Source organism: Natator depressus, chromosome 1 (assembly GCF_965152275.1).
Source record: "Natator depressus isolate rNatDep1 chromosome 1, rNatDep2.hap1, whole genome shotgun sequence".
NCBI classification, from domain to species: domain Eukaryota; kingdom Metazoa; phylum Chordata; order Testudines; family Cheloniidae; genus Natator; species Natator depressus.
Window position 1 is genome coordinate 52,076,449 of NC_134234.1, and position 24,312 is coordinate 52,100,760.

General features: G+C 40.7%; 2 protein-coding genes across 19 annotated transcripts in view; one reads left to right on the forward strand and one right to left on the reverse strand.

The window, feature by feature from the left end:
- On the forward strand, nt 1-23,348 carry EXOSC8 (exosome component 8). The gene is made up of 11 exons (XM_074959879.1): nt 1-55; nt 3,788-3,824; nt 9,424-9,487; nt 11,501-11,574; nt 12,755-12,800; nt 14,626-14,731; nt 14,819-14,864; nt 18,594-18,690; nt 19,666-19,786; nt 22,439-22,545; nt 23,139-23,348. Exons 1-11 carry the CDS (start codon nt 39-41, stop codon nt 23,252-23,254), a joined length of 831 nt encoding a protein of 276 aa, XP_074815980.1. The 5' UTR covers nt 1-38; the 3' UTR covers nt 23,255-23,348.
- The window catches only part of SUPT20H (SPT20 homolog, SAGA complex component), a 62,865-nt gene continuing 60,120 nt past the window's right edge, over nt 21,568-24,312 (reverse strand). For 4 of the 18 annotated variants that reach the window (XM_074959850.1, XM_074959740.1, XM_074959802.1 and 1 more), the window contains one exon: nt 21,578-23,829. In XM_074959850.1, the coding sequence (XP_074815951.1) occupies nt 23,729-23,829 (101 nt within the window). In that variant the 3' untranslated portion in view covers nt 21,578-23,728. Of the gene's footprint in view, nt 23,830-24,312 lie in introns of all 18 variants that reach the window. The other 14 variants (XM_074959843.1, XM_074959823.1, XM_074959836.1 and 11 more) reach the window with 9 other exon arrangements.

Genomic DNA, 24,312 nt, shown 5'->3' on the forward strand with positions numbered 1-24,312 from the left:
ACCCCGGAAGTAGATCGCGCACGGGCGGAAGTGAGACTATGGCGGCCGGATTCAAGTAAGTGACTGGGCGACGCAGCTTCTGGTCCCGGCCCGGCGTTCGCTGTTCGCCCCTCCCCCTCCCGGGGGCCGGGCTGTGCCGGCCGGGCGGGCTCTGGGGCGGGCTCTGAGCCGGGCTCGCCTCTGGCCCCGCGGGGGGTCGATGCAGCCGCCGGGCCCGGCGCCATCAGTCGCCTCAGCGGGGCTCTTCGCGGGAGCTGCGGCCCGGGGCGCTCTCAGCCCCCGACCTTGGCCGCGCGGGGAGCCGGGAACGGGGCTCGCGTCTGCCTGGAAGCTGCCCTAGGCCCAGGCCGCTGCCGAGCCCTCCGGCCTGGCCATGGCCGCGGGTGCCAGGCTGTGGGTGGGTTTAGCCTTCAGCTGGACCGACCCGCTGCCTGCTCGTAACGTGCCGTGCCCAGAGCTCTGCCAGGCCCGAGTCTGGGAACTGGCTGCTGTCAGGAGCGGCTCCCCCGCTTGGAAGTGGGGGCGGGAGAGAAATACACCGCCTAGGAAACCCCCCTCTCGCCCCTACCTTCCCCCGGCAGAGCTGATCCACTTGTTATTGGTGATCGTGGAAATCGAGCGGCTAAGGGCATGTGTCCTGCATGCACTTGGCACATGTGTAATTTTATGCATGTGAGAAATCCCAGTGAGTTCACTGGGGCTCCCCATATACAGAGTATGATGCTTGTGCAGAATTGTAATTTGTGGCCCTTACTCTCTATTAGAGGGCATTTAATTTGCCCCTCTCTTAAGCTTTTTGTTGTATTTGTTTGTTGTGTATTTTTTATTCCATCCAAATTTATTTGTATTCCAAAACTAAAAGCTTAGTTCAGAGGCAGTTAAAGCTATTAAGGTTTTGGGTCAGTAATAGGAACGTGCCCTTTAACAGCCAGGCAGTGCCCAGTTAAGGGAAGAGACCAGCCCCTACCTCGCTACACCCCTCTCGGATTATCCACTTTCAATGCAACGTTGCAGTCTACCAGAGAAAAGTTCCTTCTGCTTCAAGGAGTTACAGAAATACACTATTCTTCCCATGTTCATCAGCCTTGTAGCATAACTCACACCCGTAACTGCTGTCTCATACTTTTGCCAAAAAGCATTTAATTCCCAGTAATATTGACCCTGGATATGAAATATTTGGGGGCGGAAGTGAGATGACAGGTTAAGGTTTATGTTTGGCTTTTTTTTTAAAGTGAGAGCTAATCTTAGCCAGCTAAGGTGTTTTGAAACATGTGGATCTCTGTCTATGCCAGAGCAAAAGTCTTGGTGGAAGTCATAGTAACTATAATCTCTTCCTAATCAAAACAAGGCTGAGGTGTTAGAGTTGCTGGAGTGGAGGGATCCATCAGGAGACAGAGGAAAAAGAAAAGGAGTACTTGTGGCACCTTAGAGACTAGCCAATTTATTTGAGCATAAGCTTTCATGAGCTACATCCGATGAAGTGAGCTGTAGCTCACGAAAGCTTATGCTCAGATAAATTGGTTAGTCTCTAAGGTGCCACAAGTATTCCTTTTCTTTTTGTGAATACAGACTAACACGGCTGTTACTCTGAAACCAGTTAGAGGAAAGTGGGTGTTAAGTGTAAGGACTGGTTGGACAAGGAGTCTGTTCCTAGGCATTTGGGGGAAGGTTCTTTCTGCATTGACCAAACTATCTTTTGCTTCTCCCGTGTCTCACAATCAATTAAATGGGGCATAGTAGCATTTCCTGAGACAGTGAGGAATTGCCCTTATGTCCATGCTAGTTGGGAATATCTCAAGGAACACCAACAGGGATTAACATTATCCTTGTGCTCATAAATTATCAGAATTATGTCAAGTTTATGTTGTCTTGGAAAACGTAATAAAAGTTCTCACTCTTAGTTATCATTTCCATGACTTTTCTCCAAAAATCTTTGTTTGAACAAAACCTGGGAAGCCCTTGTGCCAAAGATTAACTTCTCTCCTGGAAATGTCATTTTAATGTCTCTGATGCAAACAGTGTCATAACAGTTTGTGGCTGTGGAACATTCTGTCTTAGTTTCTGTGTTCACTGTCTTAGCAACTCTCTGATTTGAAAAATTGTGTCATCAGAAGGGCTATGCAGAAAACAGCCTGCAGCATTAAATTCTATTTTAAAAATGCTGTTGTCATACTACATACATTGGTGTATTTGTAACGTCTATGAAGAGAACGATTATTTATTTATGCTCCGAATAAACATAGGTAGATGTAGGATAACTTGAATTCTTTAATTTTACATTTATCTTAAATTTGGTTAAGGAAATATATTTGTGTTGTAAAGAAAGGCCCTGAGAAGCAAAGTAGAGGGAAGGCCTTGAAAATAAGAAGTGATAAGGCCAGAAGGAATAAAGTAGGGAGGATGTCTGGTTGAAAGAATAACCAATGGGATAAGGGGAAGTTTCTAAAAAGAAGACCTCTGACCAATAGGGGTGACTGCAGATGGTTTTAAATCAAATAAAGAGAATCTATCTTAAAACGAGCCAACACAGCCCTTCACCAACCCACACACCAGCGTTAAAGCCTATGTGAACCCAGGTGCAATGGGAAAACTGTTGGACAGCAAGAAGGAGGGGAGGAAAGCCCTTGGGAAGACAGGAGGTTGTAAATTTCATCTGACTGGAAATAAGGGTGAACTGTCTCAGATTTTACTTCAGCTGAAAGCCAGTAATTGGCAATGACATTTCTTTGTTAAAGGGCATAAAAATAAGCTTTTAAAGGGTTCATTGCTAATACCTACCTGACCATGTTACAGCCAACCAATATGGGTTTAAGCACTGGGGTTAGCTCATTTGTAAGTATATTGATCAAATGCTTATAAATGTTTTGTTACTATTTGGATGTAGTAAATTGCTTAGTATTTAGGCTTTTTAGGCATGGTTAGACCAACTACATATTGGTCTTTGGATTTAATAAGGAATTTATGGTTAAATTGGTTTTTGATTTCCAATATTAATAATTTCAAGTATTATTAATACCAACAGTAGAGTAATGTGTGAATCAAAAATCAGATTTCAATATGTTATACACATTTTACAATAGGGCTCTGAGAATTTAGATTGTAAGCTCTTTAGGTACCAAATAATAATACAAAGGTGACACCCCACTGAAAATTTTAAAAAGTGGTAATTTTTGAAGCAGTCACGTTCTGTATGCATAAGCCAATTAATCATCAAACTATCCTGAAAAATTCAAATACTATGTACATTTTAATTTGAAACATTTCTTAAAAAATATTTAACACACCTATCTCAATCAGATCTCTTATGCAGCCATAACTATGGTATTGCTACCAACTCCATCATAATATTAGCTTTTACAGATTCTCAGTTTTCAAGCTAAGGTTTTTTATGTATGCAGTTACATTAGCTGCAGTAAAGGGTGGGTTTTGTTGTGGGATGATGGAGTAAAGTATCTCTCTTTCTCCCATTTTCCAAACTTCACTCTTTCTAACCTTTTTTCAAAGCCCTTGCCACGAGGCAACCATCCCTCCGGAACCTATGAGTTCTGGTGTCAAAATGATCAGAAAGAACACCGTAGAGGGCTCTAGTCTTTCTGAAGTTGGCACTCACTTGGCTAATGTGCTGTCTCCACTGCATTGTCAGCCAAGGAACAAAAACAGAGCTTGACTCTGAAACACAGATGCCCACTGAGTAACACTTGCTTTTCTTTTCTGCTAGACTTTAGGTAGCCATTTACTTTGTAAAACAGATTATGCATATGAATTTTAAATTTTGTGTCTATTTTAGAACTGTGGAACCTTTGGAGTATTACAGGCGATTTTTGGTGAGTAAAGCATCATGTATACATCAGTTAAATAGATTTAGAATATATTTTTCTCGTATAGCTACTGTACCTCTGTTGCTATTCTCTTTAAATTATACATAAACTCCAATGGGGTTTTGTTTTTCCTTAAAGCCTTTCATAGAAGAAAATCTTTCAGACTCTTCAGGACAGGGACTTTTTATTCTATGGCTGTGATCCTGTGAGTGCGTTTGTACATGTGACTAGTTTCACTGGCCTCGAAGGGACTGCTAAGTGCATAAAGTTAGATGTGCTTAAGTGCGTACAGGATTGAGGCCTTGGTTTGTACAGTGCCTTGCACAATGGGAGACCAACCAGGGTGGTGGCTTTTAGGCGCTACCAAAATACAAATAATATCACTGACTGTGTCCTTGGAAAAGACAAATTCTGAGTCTACATTAATAATGCATATTAAACAAAAGATAATAGAAGATAATAAGATGATAAGTAACAGAATGGATTTGTCAAGAACAAATCGTGTCAAACCAACCTAATAGCTTTCTTAACAAAAAGAACAGGAGTACTTGTGGCACCTTAGAGACTAACAAATTTATTAGAACATAAGCTTTCATGGGCTACAGCCCACTTCATCGGATGCATAGAGTGGAACATATAGTAAGAAGATATCTCTCTCTCTTTCTCTCTCTATATATACGCACACATACAGAGAAGGTGGAAGTTTGTATGGCAACTTCCACCTTCTCTGTATGTATATATATATCTTCTTACTATATGTTCCATTCTATGCATCTGATGAAGTGAGCTGTAGCCCACAAAAGCTTATGCTTTATTAAATTTGTTAGTCTCTAAGGTGCCACAAGTACTTCTGTTCTTTTTGCGGATACAGACTAACACGGCTGCTACTTTGAAACCTTTCTTTAACAGGGTAATAAGCCTTCTGGGAAGAGGTAGATGTGGTATATCTTGACTTTAGTAAGGCTTTTGATACTATCTCGTATGACAGGCTCATAAACAAACTAGGGAAATGCAACTAAATGGAGCTACTATAAGGTGGGTGCATAACTGGCTGGAAAACTGTTTCCAGAGAGTAGTTATCAGTGGTTCACAGTCAAGCTGCAAGGGCATATTGAGTGGGTTCCTGCAGGGATCAGTTCTGGGTCCAGTTCTGTTCAATATCTTCATCAGTGATTTAGATAATGGCATAGAGAGTAGTCCTGTAAAGTTTGCGGACAGTACCAAGCTGGGAGAGGTTGAAAGTGCTTTGGAGGAAAGGATTAAAATTCCAAATAATGTGGACAAAGTGGAGAAATGATTTGAAGTAAATAGAATGAAATTCCATAAGGACAAATGCAAAGTACTCCACTTAGGAAGGAACGATCAGTTGAGCACATGCAAAATGGGAAATGACTGCCTAGGAAGGAGTACTGCTGAAAGGGATCTGGGGGTCGTAGTAGATCATAAGCTAAACTGAGTCAACAGTGTAACACTCTTGCAAAAAAAAACCCAGCAAACATCATTCTGGGATGTATTAGCAGGAGTGTTGTAAGCAAGACACGAGAAGTAATTCTTTTGCTATACTCTGCACTGATTAGGCCTCATCTGATGTATTGTGTCCAGTTCTGGGTGCCACATTTAAGGAAAGAGGTGGACAAATTGGAGAAACTTCAGAGAAGAGCAACAAAAATGATTAAAGATCTAGAAAACCTGACCTATGAGGGCAAATTGAAAAAAATGGGTTTGTTTAGTCTGGAGAAGACTGAGAGGGGTTTACATAAAAGGTTGTTACAAGAAGGAGGCAGAAAAATTGTTCTCCTTTAAACTCTGGGGATAGGACAAGAAGCAATGGGCTTAAATTATAGAAAGGGTGGCTTAGTTGGAAAAAATTCCTAACTGTCAGGGTGGTTAATTGCCGGAATAAATTGCCTGGGGAGTTTGTGGAATCTCCATCACTGGAGATTTTTAAGAGCAGGTTAGATAAACACCAGTCAGGGATGGTCTAGATAATACTTAGTCCGGCCATGAGTGCAGGGGACTGGACTAGATGACCTCTTGAGGTTTCTTCCAGTCCTACGATTCTATGACTATATGCACCTCTGCAGCAACATCAAATAACAGGTAAGTCCAGAATGTCTGTGGTCAGTTTCAACCCCAGTAGATGTGGCTACAGAAGCAGAGTTTGGAGGCAGCATTTGTATGATAACTTGGGAATGATACTATAAACAAATACTATTAAAGTGATATATGTATTAATCAAGCCAATAATTCTTTAATTGTGAGAGGTTGTGATGAATGTGAGAATTTTGGTGGTAATCCATATGTATGCCTCAGTTTTCTTGTGTTCTTTGTGCTGCTGTACACTGAGCATAAAAGAAAAGGCATGAGGTGTTCGAAGCACGTAGTTGTCTGATTGGGGACCAGATATATGAACCTCATAAACTGAATAGAACTTACATATGTGACTGTATTATTTGGAAGCAGAAGTTAGCAATTTCCCAGGAAAAACTAGTTTAGCACAGGGATGCTGATAAATACAGGTTACCAGGAAACTGGGAAATATAAAATTATTATAGTATACAAATAAAAATGACTGAAAAATATTTACCATTATTGTTTGCAGCATTGTTGCACCACACAAAACAAAAGCCCAGTAGAGATTTCATGAGGCAATTATTCCTGTACACATGTTGACCACCCTCTTTCATCTAAAATACGCAGGAAAGAAATTGTCAACTGAACAAGAAGAAATTGCAAGGCTTTCTGGCATGTTTACTTGCATTTAAAGTAGAAGAAGCTCCGTATCCAAAATCAATGTTTTCATCCCATATCAAGGAAACAGCTTCCACTGTAACATGGTGGAAAAATCTGAAGAATGCTGATATTCCATCTGACCTCATAGACCTGGTGGTACAATTGCATCAGCATCCAGCAAGTCTCGCAAGCATAGAACAAACCTTTTCAACTTTGGTTACATCCATTCAAAATTGAGGAACAGATTTGGTCTATTCCCTAAGTCAAATTTGGTCTTCTGCTACAGAATGCTGTGTAGCCAAATGGACCTGGCCTGGTAGTCTGCTACTCTCCATGCTTCTGATTGCTTAATGCTTCAAACCTATAGCCCTGCATGATTCATTTTCATATAACCCAATGTTTTTTACTTTTGTTTATATAATAGAGAAAACTGAAATATGAGTCATGACATGTATAACTTCCTTGAGGAAATGCTGAGCCAAAATGCATGCAGACATTCCAATGTTCAGTATTATAATTACATATATTAGTATTATGCCCACTGCAGTTTACTTTTTATTTGTACAGCCCTAATTAATTTTAGAATCTGCTGCCTTATGTGACCACAATTTGAATATGTAACTCAAGCTGAGTGTAATGTAGTGTGCATTAATGAAACCATTTTTAAAATAGAAAATGCCTTTAACTGGGACTAACTTGTTTTTCATGGGGTAGTAAAAATCCTGACTTAATGTGGTAAAAACCACTCCTGCTAAATGCCATCCCGTTGCTGCCTGTGAGAGACAATGGGAGCCTCAATGACCGTGACATTAACACTTAATGCCTGGGAAGCCGTACAGTTGGGGCTGTGAAACAAAGGCTAGACAGGTCTGAACAAAAACAGGTCATAAGGTTGCTACTGTGAACAGAGGACACATGGATAGAGAGAACGGAGAGGGACATCAGTATCGAGGCATGGCAAAGCTATTGCTTCCACCAGTATATATTCTGTCTTAAGCTTACTTTTCCCACGCTAACCTAAAGACTCCAGATCCTGTATTCCAGGTTACCAATAAATGTTATCTTGGTTTTGGAAATTGCGCCTTGCTTCACTGCAGTTACTCACTGTTTTGCATTGCTCCCTAAGAAGAAAAAAGCCTCTCTGGAGTCTGATCTTGGTTGGATTTGCTTTGGAGAGCCTGGTGAGGAACTGGGTGCTAGAGCCTGAAGGCTCAGCGTAGGAAGTGTTCAGGGCATGTAGCCTCCCCTTGTGGAAAATTATGGGCCCCACAATAAAGGGAGCTATTTGAAGGCCTGTTCATAGCATGGACACTGTAAATCTGTAACAGATCTTCACTGATGTTCCACAGCAAGGGACAGTTTAGATGGTGAACCAACACCCTTTCTGATCCAATTTGTGTGTTCAGTTTATGTTGTGAAACATCTGAATAACTATGGTCACCTATGCAAATTGGTGAGGATTTTTATCAAACCTTCCCCAGGAAGTGGGGTGCAAGGGTCGGGAGGATTTTGGGGGGAAAGACGTGTCCAAACTACGTTTCCCAGTAAACCCAGATAAAGTTTGGTGGTGGCAGTGGAAATCAAAGGGTAAAATAATTTTGTACCTTGGGGAAGTTTTAACCTAAGCTGGTAAAAGTAAGCTTAGGAGGTTTTCATGCAGGTCCACAAATCTGTACCCGAGAGTTCAGAGTGAGCTGTAGCTCACGAAAGCTTATGCTCAAATAAATTGGTTAGTCTCTAAGGTGCCACAAGTACTCCTTTTCTTTTTGCTGAATAACTATGTGATTGGCTTTTCTGAACTTGGGCCCTATTTAGATTTCTAAAGTATTTTCATCTTAAAAGATCAGCAATGGAAAAAAAGTTTAGTTACAAAAATTAAACAATGCAAACATTTGGAAAATTTCATTCAAGGTTATCAATGGATATTTCTTCTCAAGTTGGCTCTGGGTCCTGAAAAATTAGTTGGCCTTTTTGATGATATCAGACCTCTGACTCAGTTTCTTATAGTGTCACAAAATTCACAGATTGCCACTGTATTCATCGCAATTTACTGATTGCTTTGTCACTGCACCACTGATACGAGGTATTGCTTTTGTTGCCGAATGTCCTAAATAACTGTAGGAAGGCACATAGTACTTGGCCTTGAGATGCTTTTTCCTGCTGGACTATAAAATTTTTAAAGTACCATATATACTCGTTCATTAGCCCGTTTGTTTATAAGACGACCCCCCCAAGATGGATAGGTAAAAATAGTAAAAGCTGATTGACCCTTTCATAAGCCGACCCTATATTTTAGGGGTTGGCAGACTTTGGCTCCTGGCCCATCAGGGTAAGCCGCTGGTGGGTCGGGACATTTTGTTTACCTGGAGTGTTCACGGGCACGGAGCCCCTTAGCTCCCGGTGGCTGTGGTTCGCCATTCCCAGCCGCCACTTCCCGCAGCTCCCTTTGGCTGGGAACGGCGAACCGTGGCCACAGGGAACTGAGGGGCTCCATGCCTGCAGATGCTCCAGGTAAACAAAACGACAGAGTATTAGATATTCAATTCAATGATTTCATAGAGTTTAAAATCATCAAATTTTGGTGCAGACCCGTTTATAAGCCCACCCCTGCTCTTTGATGCATCAACTTTTTACTAAAAATATTTGGTTTATGAACGAGTATATACGGTAACTAAGTTTTGGGCCTGTAACCCAGATCACACTAAATTAGACCAGAAAGCTCACCAGCACACAAATCTTTGAGTTTATCCTAGTGGTCTTGTCATTGCAAATTCCCATTTGAAGATAAACACAACTTTATCATTATATACTCTTGATTGTGTAACACCATGAAAATGTCATTTAACTTGAATTGTGTAATGTTTATGTTTAGAAAGAGAACTGCCGACCTGATGGAAGGGAGCTAGGTGAATTCAGAACAACCACTGTCAACATAGGTAAGTGTTTAATGTTGGGAAGTGCTGGTGACTAAATCGAATGGAGTCAGTTTTTATACCTGGAGTCTTTAATGAATGGCTGATCTACTTCCACAGAGCTTGATTTCAGAACAACCAGGGCTGACATTCTGTGTTGCACCTCAAAGAGGCACAGTACAGACTCTGCAGTCCAGGGATAGTTTTAAACCATTGTTGCACCCTCTCACTCCGGAGCTACTCAGTGACACCCCCGTTGCTCCCCCAAAGCATAGTTTAAACAGCCATGGGTGGCTGTCTAAATTAAGGTAGCTTCCCTATCTGCCTCTGGGCCACAGCATTTCCCTGAATCACTGTGGTCCCATTCCCAATTTGCCGCTCCTGCCTCCAGCACTGATTCTAAGACACCCCTATATCAGGACTTGCACGGGTGTGTCAGAAGGTGCTTTATGGCTTTCACAGTTCATACACTGGGGGAATTCTTCCTGATCATGGCATTTAGAACCCTTCTGTGCTGCTTTGGCCATTTTACCTGGCATAAAGGTAAATTTTCATCTACTAAAGTTTTGACTATTCCTAATTTAGAAAAAATGAATACTTTAGAACTTGATAATTAAAATAGAAATATAAAAAATGCATTAGAGAATTAAAAACATGATTAAATATAATTTCTGTATATATCAATTCAAAATTAAGTTTAGCCAAAAAAAAAGAAAAAGCCCTTACCTTTTGCAAGGTGAACTGAAGCTTTTTATGGGTAAGTGCCAAAAACCAAATAGGACATTCCATCATTATGTACTTTTAAACCAATTTTGTTGTCTCATTTATTAAATAATTAACAAATGACAAGTCTAAAATATATTTATTTAGTGGTGCATTTCCCATTCTTTCCATGTAGTGAGAAGTTTGCCACTTTGCTTTGGCAAAAAGCAAATTAAGCCCCACAATGTGCCCCTCCTGCCAAATCGTAGTGCTTAAAGCAAATTGTGGTTCCCCGATGGTGGAAATCAAATTGCATTCTTTAGCAAAATTGCCAGTTTCTCCTGCCTGGCCATCTGGCTTCACCCCTATGGTCTCTTTCACTTACTTTCTCTTTATTGTTCTCTCCATGTTATGTGTGCATGCACTCTGTCCACTTTTCTGCCTGCTCTATTTCCATCATGGCTTACACATTTCTACCCACTTTCTCCTTTATTCATTACCTCTCCTTTGGAGGGATGCTCCCTTTTCTTCTGTCCTTCCTTTCATGAATTTGCTCTCACACCCAGTTCTTCTTTGTGGTTCTCCTTCCATTCTTCCTCTAATCTCCTGCTATATATGCAACTCCTATACTGCTGAGTCTGCTCTGTTCATCACTTTCCCCAATGTCCTAACATCGGCTGGAATGGAAAGTGCTTTTTTTTTAATAAGTACTCTGCTGGATCTTTTTAGCACATTCAGGCTACACCAGTTTCCCAATAAGAATATGATAAGGCAGGGAATGGAAAACAAATAAGCAGTGCTAAACTAACAGATCTTGCAACCCCTTACTTCGACAAATGTCCTTCCTCATAAGAGTAGCCCCAATAACTTCACTAGCAGACTGCTGAAAGATCTTTGTTTTGCCTCACAAAACTGGAAGGGAATTTAGGTGATAGGGAGCTGGACCAGAGGGGAAATACAAGGTAACCTTCTCAGTAAAACAGGTAAGATAGGAGAAAATACTGGTATGTGCATTTTAATTTATAATATAAATTCAGCAGTCTGTGAGGATATCATGGTTTCTCACAGAATCAAGTAGAAAAGCAGCATAAAAAAGTCTTCATATTATATTTGAAAAGTTCTGGGTAATCCAGTACTTTGAATCTCTTGTAGGGACATATTCCACTTACCCTTGGAATTCCCAAACATTTAAAACACACCATGTATCATGTCGTTTAGTCTAAGTGAGTGGTATGGAAGCTAAAACTGGTAACTGACAGTGTGAAGATGGATATTAAGTTAAAGAGCTTTCTGAGGTAGCAGACTGAGATTTTATTAAACACATTCTTTTTTCAGGTTCAATTACTACTGCAGATGGCTCTGCCCTGGTGAAGTTAGGAAATACTACTGTAATTTGTGGCATTAAAGCGGTACGTTTACTTTTTTTGAGATGGAGAAATAATAGTTAAGACTATGTTTTAGTCATGGGTATTTTTAGTAAAAGTCATGGACAGGTCACAGGCAGTAAACAGCGTGGCCTGGGACCCCTGCTGGTGCTGGGGCAGCGGGGAGGAGGTTGGCGGGGCTGGCAGGCTCCCTACCCCGCTCTGCGGCTCCCTGAAGTGGCGACATCTCTCAGCTGCTGGGTGGAGGTGTAGCCAGACAGCTCTGTGTGCTGCCTCTGCCCCGAGTGCCGGCTCCGCAGCTCCCATTGGCCAGGAACCACGGCCAATGGGAGCTGTGGGGGGCAGTGCCTGCAGGCGGAATTCAGCATGCAGAGCTCTTTGGCTGCACCTTCCCCTTGGAGCTGAGGGATGTCACTGCTTCTGGGGAGCGCCCCCGAGGTAAGTGCTGCCCAGAGTCCTCACCCCCTCCCATGCCCTAGCCCTGAGCCTGCCCTCCTCAGCCCCCAAACTCCTGCTGCCCCTGGGGGCCAGGGTGGGAAGGGGACAGGCTGGTGGCCCCTGCCGAAGTCACAGAAAGTCATGGAATTTGTGGCTTCCATGACCTCCGTGACAAACGTCGCAGCCTTAATAATAGTTAATGTAAAGATAAAGCCCCTACTTATTAAATTGAAATAGATATGCCTGTCAAATACACATACATTTTTTTCACAGGAGTTATTTTGAGGATTGAAGATTACAGGTAGATTTGGACAAAGGAATTAGGGTACAATCAAGAGAGAGAGGTGTGTGTATGCGTGCGTGCATTGTTGTTTGTGTAAAGAGTTGTTTGGCTCTTCTTAAAGAAAACAAAGACCTTATTTTTGTGTATTAATTATTTAGTTTTTGTGGTGATTAGAGAGCATTGATAATGAAACAAATCCTCTTCTTTCAAGGGAGATGTTAATAAATATAGCTGTGGAAAATCTAGTTATAATCGTCTTTAACATAAAACAACAAGCAATTCATTGAAGAAATGATCATAAGTAGAGTAGCTGGAAAATCTAGCTTGGTTTATAAAAGCATTTTGGGCAGACAAACCTTTGAGCCCTTGTGGAAATAGGATTTGTAAATTATATTTAACATCTTTTAAAAAGTCTTTTCAAACCAGTTTGTAGATACAAGCTTTTCTTCGCCCTGAGTTTTGTTGTTGTTTTTGCTTTTATAGGAGTTTGCAGAACCCCCAGCACAGTCCACTAATAAGGGATATATTGGTAAGTTTTAGAGCTTTGTCAGTTTTCTGCCTTTTTAGCAAAAAAACAGCATTAGTTATTTCAGTTAAATGCTTTTAGTGATTGGGAAGAATCTGGTGCAGTAGACGTTTAAAACAAATAGATCACATTAAATAATTGCATTACAATGCACAGAACCAGTTTAGTAAGATGACACATGGGAACTGGCCTTTTTAGAGGTAGGTGACAGGTTAGCTAAGGAGTACTAGTTATGGGATTGAGGGTTTCTAGCAGCAGCACAAGGCAGAGGCACAAGGTGGGATTTGCTCTGCCTTCCTCATGTGAGAAACCTCTCCTCATGGAAACTGCCTTTTCACTGCCAAGTCCAGCCCCGACTACCAGGAAACAATGGGAGCTCAAAGCAAGATATCTGAGGAGACAGGTAGGTGAGCCAGAGAACTCACCTACCTGTCTCCTCAGATACCTTGTTGTGGGTGAGATTGTTGTGGCCGTGGAAGGTGAGGTCTGATGATTCAGGAAGGGCTGCAATAAATTGTATGTTCCCTTGTGTCTTGATAATGCCCAAGAAAAAAATTGGCTTGACTTCAAAAATGGTGAGAGGGAAGTATAAAAATGAGACTTCTGCTGAAATTGAGTCTAACTAACTAGGGGTGGTCCTGATGTAGGCCCTGATCCTGGAAGGGATCTTTGCAGGCGGATCCTTATTTCCATATGGAGTTCCAGTGAAATAAATGGGGTCCACTTTTGAGCATCGCTTTGTGAGATTGAGGATTTATATTATAAAAAGGTGGTTTAGTATCTCTCCAAGATGTGATGTCTTTGGGGAATTTACTAGATTGTGTTCTCAGTTTTCTGTGATTGTTCTGAAATATTTTTTGCTTCTTTTATGTCCAAAATGGCAAATTTGGGCAGTTAATAAAAGGAAATGTGTCATACCAGGAAAATCAGACTCCTGGAATGAAAAGATTAGAGTTGTTGTTTATCTAATTACGGATATTAAGAAATAATTTGTGGTTCATGATCTACATAGCAGGACCTCAGGTAAAATGCTTTAATTTACTGTAGCTAGGAGTATATCTTTATTTCATTCTGTAAATGTACGTGCTATTTTATGAAACACTGACTAATAAATGATCTGTACCCTGAATCATATATCAGTTTGTGTAATTTTGGAAGAAAAATCATGCAGACCAGTGTTCCCTCTAATTTTTTACATCCATATGTGGAATGAATTTTGTTATGTGCACCAATATGGAGGTGATGTGTGACACATCACCTTCATATTGGTGCACACAACAAAATTCTTGTGGTGGGGGTGGGACCGAGAGGTTCGGGGTGCGGGAGAGGGCTCAGGGTTGGATGCAAGGGGTTGGGTGCAGGGGGTGAGGGCTCTGGCTAGGGGTGTAGACTCTGGGGTGGGGCTAGGGATGAGGGGTGCAGGCTGTCCCAGGCTTGGGGTGCAGCAGCTCGGGGCCGGAGGAGAGGCGCCTCTCCCTGGCTGCAGGAGCTTCATCTGGGCCATGGGAGGAGCTCCTCTCCCCTGGCTGCAGCAAGTCCAGGGCAGGTCTGTGTTGGGGCCGTGGGAGGGGCACTTCTCCGCCAGCCGTGGCAAGTCCGTGCTGGGGGAGAGGCATCTCTCCCTGTCTCAGCCCTCAGCTGCGTGGCCACGCAGTTTAGAGGGAACTTAGATGCAGACTTGATTAATGTTAACAATTCATGGTCTTGGCTTTCATTTGAAATGCATGGTACTAATTAAGACCATAAAACGCTTGTATGCATTTTTATTATTATAACAGACTGTATTTTTTCTTTGTTTAGTTCATAACTAAATATTTTTGATTTCTAGTTCCGAATGTGGATCTACCACCCCTCTGTTCATCAAGATTTCGCCCCGGACCTCCTGGGGAAGAGGCTCAAGCAGCTAGCCAGTTCATTGCAGATGTGATTGAAAAGTGAGACCCACTATAATACAGTTCAATTATGAACACAGTTATGGGGAAGAATTTTATTTCTTAATTTTCTGTGTCATTTTGTTTTAGTTCAGAAATAATAATGAAAGAAGATCTGTGCATTGCAAATGGCAAGGTAAGAAAAGGTTTGGTGTTAATGGCAATGTCTCAGAGTAAAGGGGGATAATCATTTGTTAACAGGTTTCAAGAAAACCCTTCAGCTTTTGGGCTACTATTCTTATTTTTTGTTAATTTTGGTACCTGTAACTCTTTGGGTTACATCCAAGTATAAGGTCTGCGTGATCTGATTACGGAAATCAATATCGATGGGTGTATCAACTATATTTTTGAAAACATTATGCTGTTTATGCAACTCCTAGAATGCTAAGTACTTTCTTGGTTTGTAGTGTTTGATTCAAGAACTCATTGCAACAGCATGTCTTTAAACCCAAGAGCTTAGTAAGATACAAAGAAGGAACGGGTGATGATATGAATAACTCGAATGTCCAGAGATAAAATAGCTAATGCAGAAGAAAAATTTTGGAAGGGTTTAAACCAGAATTAGGATGAGATCGTCACGAGGGGAAGATTATCCTACATCTGTGCACTGTGAGATTTGTGTTCCTTCTTTGAAGCATCTGGTGCTGAGAGACAGGATACTGAAGCTCGTGGACTGCTGGTCCGATCCAGTATGGCAATCCTGTTTGTCATCAGAGTCCATATAAAACTACTTTGTCTTCCCTGCTTTTGTAGTAGGAATTGACTGTCTTTTTGAAGCTCTGGATCTTGCATTTAGTAAAAACTATTAGGCCTGTCATGGGGGCACGGTGTGGCGAGCGGGCTGCCCCAGTTGACTCAGTGCAAGGTTGGTACACTCCATCACACGGGCGACGGGATTCCCTGTTGAGTCAAACAATTGCGGTCGGAGGACTCAGGACCCCTGGCGGGGCCGAGCAACCAAGCAGTTCGTAGACCCTGACCTGGGGCAGAACAAACAGACAATACAGTGGAAGGCTTGGACCCTCTGGGAGGGCAGAGCAAATGCTCAGTCTGTCGCCGCTGAGCCTCCTGGCTGGGCTCTGACTCTGGGCAGGGTCGAGCAAACAATCAGTTTATATTGGGAGTCCCCAGTAGCCACGCCTTAATGGCAAGTGCAAGGGGGGAGGTAGGGGAACCCTACTCCACGGGTTCCAACCTATGAAGCTGTAAATTCCCTATTAAGGGTTCAAGCATTGGCTTCTAACTCATTCCCTCAGTCACTTCTTACCATAAGGCCCATCTCGGGCATTTCCTCTTGGCGTTCCTGTCAGTCTCCAGAGTCAGCTGATCAGGGTCCATGGTCCTGAAAGCCTGGAAAGCAAACATCCTTCCTCTTCCTCAGTCAGCCCCGACTGAACTGGGCTGCCTCCTTTTATCTGTCCCTTTCACCTGGAGTATTCGCAGCAGGGGCGAGGAGGCCTGGTCTCCTGGACCCACAGTGATTAATCAGCCCCATTGGCCCAGTGTGGTGTTGATACACCCCGTCACATGGCCAAATTTAGCAAAGCTGTAGGGAGGTATAAAGAATACGCCTGTGGTGTGCCTGCCATGCTCGCTGCAAGCAAGGGTATATTCACCCTTTGGAGTTTGACTAGGATTTAAAGGTGTGTTGTCGGAAGGTATTAGCTAATGTTAACTAAAACTCCAGTGTGGACAAGACAGTGTAGATGTTTAAAACATGCTAAGCTGGTCAAGTTGAACCCTGGCTTTCTGTTTTTCATTGAAAACCTGAAAAATTTCCATGAAAATTTTTGGGAAAAAACCAAAATTTTTCATGTTTCAAAAATATTTTTTGTTAAAAATACTTACAGTTCTCCAGCCAGTTTTAAACCTGGGCATCACTTACTTTTCCTAGAGGGATGACAAGACCTTGAATTCCAACATGTGTGTTTTTGTTTTTCCTTTGAAAATAAGGAGGCATTTTGGGTAGGGAACGGAAGAGGTCCATGTTGCAGCTTTGATCCACCTATCTTCAGTTCAGATTTTTGTACTGAAGTCATCTCTCTGTTGTCCTACTTTTTAAACTTAATTATAAATGCCTTTTGCCATGTTTAATTGCCACTCACACTAGTGGTCAGCAAACTTTATTTCAAACTGCAGATCCAATGCTCACGGAGAACTGACAGGCTAGATTTGGCTTGTGGACTGTTAAGTTTAGGGCCCTACCATTTTTGTGGCTGTGAAAAACACGTCATGGACCATGAAATAAGCACTTCCCGATGAAATCCAATGTCCCCTTGTTCCTAGGAGTGCCCCAGCAAAGGGGGCTCCTAGCTCCGGCTGGGCTGGGGAGGGACAGGACTTGTCCATTCCCTGCACTGCCAGGGTGGGGGACTAGACCCATCTCTGGTTGCCTCCCCTTGCTGCAGGATGCTCTGGAACTGGACAGCAGCCCCAGAGATTCCTGCAGCTGGAGGAGGCTTGTAGAGTTAGATCCAATCTTCCCTGTGCTGCTCAAAGCGCCCCAGCAAAGGGGGCTCCTAGCTGCTAGTCTGGGTAGGGCTGTGGCAGGACAGGACTTGCTCTTTCCCTGCAGGCTGCTCTTGGGTCTCTTTCCCAGCTGCAGATAGCTCCGCACCCTCTCATCCCCACTCTGTCCAGCTCTGAAGGCAGCACAGAAGTGAGGGTGGTAATCCCATGACCAATGTTCCCTCTAATTTTTGACAGACTGTGTGCACAAAAAATTTCTTCTTTGCAAATTTTTGAAGCAGAGTTCAAATTTGTGCGCCATGAGGCAAATGCGCCCAAGCAAGTAAAATGCTTATACATTTAAAAAATTTTAATTTGCAATTTGTGATAATAGTTTTACACCATGTTATTTTATAAATGTCATTTTTAAATACTTAGAAAAAGGAAATTTAACCTCCTTTCCCTTTCCCCCCATTGCCAGTTAGTAGAATCTGGCTGTGTTGATAGATGGCGGGTGAACAATGTCAAAAGTCACCCGTAAATGATATTTCAGCCTGATGCCGATGTAGTATTTCATTTTTTGTGCGCGCGGTTTCTCGCCGTGTACGCGGGGTTTAGGATCTGTGTGCGTGTGCACACGCGTACAGCTTAGAGGGAACAGTGCCCAGGATCCCCCCTACAACAGGTTTGCGACCCCCACCCACAATCCTCCACGGTTACACCACCTTGAAATTTCAGATTTAAACATCTGAAAATGTGATTTTTACCAATTTTCAAATCCTATGGCTGTGAAATTGACCACAATAGACCATGAATTTGTTAGGGCCCTAGTTATGTTTAATAACTCAAGTGTAAAAAGTCCATATATATTTTTTTTGTGACATACCAAATATGAATTGAATTTCTCACCCATGGTTTTCTAGTGGAGGCAGAAGTCATTCTCTTTGTTGATAAAATACAATACAATGGCTGACTACAGATGGCTATCTGCACATAAATAACTCCTTTTAAAAAATTGGAATTTTTCTGAAGTGACCATAATGCAGAAATGTGTGTGATGTTCTTTGCTGCCCACTCGGTAAAATTGCTTCCTCAGCCACTTCTTAGCAATATCAATCCTAATAATCTGGAAATGTGAAAATATATTGACTGTTTCTCACCAGCAAAATTAATATTTTGTTAAAATCCATCTTCTTGGAGTAGATCATATGGGAACAGGTGAGGCTTTTGATCAGAAGAGCCATCTAAATGGCTATGCTTTGTGAATTGGGTGGGGGGAGCTAAGAGGCCATGTATTCATATTTGTTGTTAAAGGATCAGAGGATGTGTATTACCATTGGCTTGTAACCTGAATTAGTGTGATACTGGCAGTTCAAAGGATATATCAGATCTCACATGTACAAACTTTGTTTCTTAGCTTGCTTGGGTTCTATACTGTGATTTCATATGCTTGGACTATGATGGAAACATTTTGGATGCCTGCACATTTGCTTTGTTAGCAGCTTTAAAAAATGGTAAGTGTCCTATAACACACAATTGTTAAGCAAATTACATTCATGGGATAAATGTGTTAGTAGGAATCTGAATCATGGTGAACAGTCTGTTGCTGATTTTAATTTCCCCAAGAACAGAATATGTCAGCAGTTAAACCCCCCATCTTTTTATTGAACTACTGAAGCTATAATACAAAGAAGAAATATGTCACTAAATTGATGTCAAAGTTTTGTATACATGTTGTTGATCAGGCTGTAGGCTACCTTGCTCACATATGCTTCTTGCACATTGTATTAATCTATTATAGGACTGAGAGCCATTCCACCAGATAGGTTAGTTTTTCAGAGCAATGGTATTTGTCTTCAGCGTACCAGAAGTTTGGACACTCCACTACTGATCATAAGCAAAATTGTAATTTCAGTACACCAACATCTAAATGAAGTGATACCTGTTTGTGTTATTTAGTGTAGGGAAACTAAGTATTTAATCACTTATATTTTGTGTGATGCAAGCAGGAGATATTTAGAAGTTATTAACGTTCACATTTATAATTGAAGAGATCACAAAAGCAGGATCATAGAGGAGTAGAGAGATGTGATGTAGTGATAGGAAAAAGACATGCTATTGTGCGCGGTTTTTTTTTTTTGTTCAGTGTGATTCAGCTAATGTACTTGTCATGTAGAAAGTGCCATTATGGTGTGTGTGTTTTAATTTCCAATTTATTTTTTTTACAACTGATCGTTTATACTTGACTGACTCTGAACAAAATAATGGGCTCAAAAAGGATGAGTGGCATCTGTTATTTTTGCAGAAAACAGGTGTCCCATGTTGTCTGATTTGGGACCTGCAGTCAATAGGAATTGCAGTTGCTCAGCCCCATAGAGATTGGTGGATGTTAACATAGAACAGTTCATAAAGAATTCCTTTGGGGATAAAGCCCAAATTATCTTCAGCTAGTTTAATATCATACAATTAATTCGCCTCTTCTCTTTCAGTACAGTTGCCAACAGTTACTATAAATGAAGAAACTGGTTTGGCAGAAGTTGATTTAAAACAGACAAATCCTTTGAATATCAGAAAGCATCCAGTTGCTACATCGTTTGCTGTATTTGACGAGTAAGTTGGTAACTGATCAAATGTATATATGTTTTGTAAATTGTTTAGTGACACACTGGTGAAAAACTGACACTGTTGCCAAGAAGCTGTGGTGGCAAAATCCTCATACAGTTATGTCAGTGCACCTCATGGACCAACCAGACTTTTCAGCTACTCTAATTCAGGGCTGATTATGTTGAACTGTTACATAGTTTTATAATATGAACAAATGACCACCAGAACAAAATTAATACTACCAAACTTTCCCCTGCAACTGAAGCCAGATTTGATCTCCAGATTTCACAGCTTAGTCATATTGGAAAGTATTTTAATACTGAAATGTACTTGAGAGGTGTAGCTTCATGACTTTGTTGTATTTATACACTTTTCATCCCAAAGGGCTTTACTTACACGAATCACTACATCCACTACTGAAACGCAAATACCTCTGGCCTACATCGTGACAATTTTTCAATAGCTCATAACAGTTCACAACAGTTTCAGGACAGAAAGTAAAGAACTTATCCAGGGATTGACATAGATGGAATGTAATTACTCAAATTAAAATTTGGCCAACTCTCCAAGTTAACATCCTTAGATCTAAAAGGGTTGCATGTTGTCAGGCTCTTTATTTTGAAATCTGTCTGAAAGACTTCTTCCTTGAAATCTTTCTTGTTTTTTCACTAAAATAGCAGGATTGGGGTACAAGTGGTTCCCCAGGCCAGACTGCCTCTTGGGTTGTGGCCTCTTTGAGTTTTGTTGTCACCAGCACTTGCTAATTGTTATAGCCCACGTATCTCTGGCAAGCCCAGACTTAGAGAGGCCCTTAATTCCCAAAGGGTAAATGTAAAGTCTGTTTCACTCTTCAGGGATTCATCTGCTATGAATTACTTGTAGACTGTTTTCTGTTACTTCAGGCCCTAGCATCTTTTTGTCAATAGTAAAATGGAAATGTGTAAGCTTCTAAGTATAATAACTACCAGATAAGAAAGGTTCTAAAACTAGCTGGCGAGCAGTGCTGATAGTATGCTGCATCTCTTTCAATAGCCACAGTCAACAGAAATATATCTTTCTGGTTTGTCCTCTCAAAAATATTTACAGGCAGCTCCTTAATATCGTTAATGTGGGGGACGAGGTGGGAGTGAGGAGGGTTGGTAACCTGGCATACAACTACCTCCAGCAAGAACTCTTTGGATGAAAGGCAGTGTGCGCAAAGCAGTAATAACTCTTAGGCGTGTGTGCCATTGCACAAAAACAGCAACTGGAAAAGCGGCACTGGAAAAAATGAGCAATGAAAGAACCTCCTACCTTCCCTTCATGGAAATCCTCTCATGTAGAACAAGCAAATGTTTTTTGCAGGTTTCCCTCATCAGTTACCTGGGGGGAGGGAGGGAGGGAGCAGGTACCCTTGGTTAGGGGGTTTATGTACTGAGATTGAGTTGTTCTGTTCATTACTTTATGAAAGTTCAGGCAACTGCTTGTCCTCTTTTTATGATGCCGATATTATGAAAAACATTACCAAATTATAGAACTCCCCACTTTTTAAAAATTAGTTGTAAGTAACGTAGAATAAATGCATTCCTTTGGCAGTTTCACTGTATTTAGTATATCAAATTTAAATTACATTGACTTTAAAATACACTTTTTTTTGAACAGTGTGGAATTGGGAATTCGCACCAGACATTCCCAATAATATTTGCACTGTTGTTTATAAACATTTTGCACGTTCAAAAAGGTTGTACTAAGGAATGTTTAAGGGTTTTCGTAAAAAGCTGATGTCTGTCATCTTGTCCCATTGACTCCTCTGTGAACTTTTATTATTTGTCTCTGTATCTGTCCATTGTAGTATAGATTTCTAAAGGACTAAATGGTTCCAACAATTTTTATTGTAGAATAAAGGATATTTAGCATAATTTAATAATTTAGTCAATTTTCCCTTTAAAATATTATGAATTTTACACTGTTTGCTGTGGAAAAAAACTAATTTTGGGTCTTGAGAAATCAATAGCTTTCATCGCAGGGGTAATATTTTTGATCGCTTCCTTGATTGAACAATGTAGTAGATCAAAATACAGTCCTTGATTCTCTTTCAAAGAGTTCACTAAAAATAAATATACATACAAGTAAGACAAATGGGGTTTGTAAGTACATCTATAGCAAACGGAAATAATGGTGTTTTCACTTTGTTTACCGTTAACAGAAAACTCTCTCATAGCATGTAGTCACCATTTTAAAAGATCTGTTTTACAACAATTCTCAACTTTTACTGTCTGTTACTGTAGTAGCTGTTTTAGTAGCTGCAAATTATAGTTTGCTGATTAGGGCATACATTTTTAAAACCTCTAAATTTAAATTTTATTTCTATTTACAAACCCTCAAACACCCAATTGAGTTCAACATTGAAGTTCAGTAAGGGTTTGCCTTCTCCCCATGTTCTTTAAATTAGGGCATCCTGATGACAGAACAGTGGATGTTTATAGAATACTTCCAGAAGTACTATATTCAGCTAAAAAAATACTCTATATAAATAAAACCTTTTAAAAAGTTAGCCTAAATGACCCTGGCCAAATTCATCTTAGATGAACCTTTTCCTATCTGATTGTTTTGTATGTGAAGATCCAGTAACTTGTACACAAACATCCCACCCACCTCTGGATTCTCTTCTTTTAAAAGCACAATACTCATTGTTGATCCGACGGCAGAAGAGGAGGACCTGGCAACTGGAACGGTAACCATTGTAATGGATGAAGAAGGCAGACTATGTTCTGTTCATAAGCCAGGTACTTTGCAAAATTACTACAAGTTAATTTGACGGGCAGCAAATTTAAAATTAAACAGTTGGAATCAAATTCTATCTACAGCTGGCTGTTATTTCAGTAGTACATGCTACATAGTAATATTATTGGCCTTTAGCATGTAGAGCCATCTTAATACCGTACCTGTGTCGGACAGTGCTCTCAAAACAAGTAACATTTTCCTTCACTTAGTTGAACTATTTCTTAAATGAACGTTACTACTGCAGTCTTCTTAAAAATAATCTACAGTATTGCATTTTGCAAGAGTTGGTGTGGCTGCTGCAATAAATAACCTTTTCCTTGAACAAATCGTCTTCATGACTTGTTTAGACATACTTGTTGCAGAGGTTGGATCTTGAACCGAGGTCTTCTATTGTGCTAGTAAGATTTGATATTTAAAGTAAAACAATTTTCTTAAGGAGAATCGCAAATTAGACCACCCTGATTCTTAAACAGTAAAGTAACCCCCATGACTGGAAGGTTTTAATGTTTCCATTTGAGAAAAATTTTAAAGAAAACAAAATGGAAAACCAAGCTACTACTTTCAATTTTGGGGGGTTCCCCCCCTCTTTTTTTAGGTGGAAGTGGCCTAACAGCAGCAAAACTTCAAGACTGTATCACCCGGGCCGTTACAAGACACAAAGAAGTGAAGAAGCTGATAAATAAAGTGATAAAAAGCATAAAACCAAAATAAACATACAGCAAGGTCTCTTCAAAATGGATTTGTAAAAATTGTATTTGTTAGAGTGTTCACCAACCTTTTATACTAAATAAACAGATATTAATACTACATTTACAAAGTTCATATTTTCTAAAATGTATCACCCTTATACTATGTACAGTGCTGCTGAATGGTAAAAAATACAAGGTTAAAACATTTTGTTAAAAATATGAAGTGACTTGCAAAAAAACAAACCCTAGCTTTTTGTTAGATGAAATTCCTATTTTCCATAGAGTTGGCTTCCCGATACAGTTTATACTTATCGGCGTTACTTCAAAAATTCATTTTCCCATCAGCCATTTCAAACACTGATTTGATTTTGATTTTTTTTTGAGCTTTCTTTAAAAAAAAAAAAAAAAAATTTAAAATCATTTCTGCGTCTATTTTATTTAAATATAACCCCCCAAGACTCAGGACTTTGGAGGGGTCGGTGTGCCTCTTTTCCTTTTACTTTTGGACTGGCTGCCTGAATGTTGCTGGTGTCGTAGCTGAGCTGCTTGTGCTGTTGCTGCTGCCATAGCCATTTGATGCTGCAAGAATCGCAACTGCTGCCGTGGGGGAGAAGGGAAAGGAAAAAAAAGCTTGTTATATTAAATTTAACGCTACCTTTTACCTCAGGAAGAATGACAGGAAAGAACAAAATGGGGTAATTAAACTGAGGAAGCACTGAAATGGCATCAAAAAGGAATACCACATACTGGGACAATGAGTACAGTCAAGCAGCACCAGTGGCACAGAAGCCTGCTGAGGGCATTTTCTAACATTTCACAGTCAAACTTTGCCCTTTGTGTCTGTCGCAGTAACTGCAGTAACTCAGCAACTTCAGTAAACACTTCAGTTCAGATGATATATTCAGCATAATACTTAATATAATTTCTCTATTTAAGTCTCTCTTCCTCATTCATGCAATATATTTTTGTCCTGAGATGGCAATTATGTACTCCCTCTATAAACATCAGGATGGCTAACATTACTATGTGAAAAGAACACTTTGCCAAAGCTTCCTTTTTAATGTAATAACTGTAGCTGTG

Bases quoted from the DNA above. Each gene is read 5' to 3' on its own strand.
- EXOSC8 (XM_074959879.1), top strand. The intron at 14,865-18,593 runs GTAAGAAAAGGT...TTTGTTTCTTAG, and splicing joins TGTGCATTGCAAATGGCAAG to CTTGCTTGGGTTCTATACTG. The intron at 22,546-23,138 runs GTACTTTGCAAA...CTCTTTTTTTAG, and splicing joins ATGTTCTGTTCATAAGCCAG to GTGGAAGTGGCCTAACAGCA.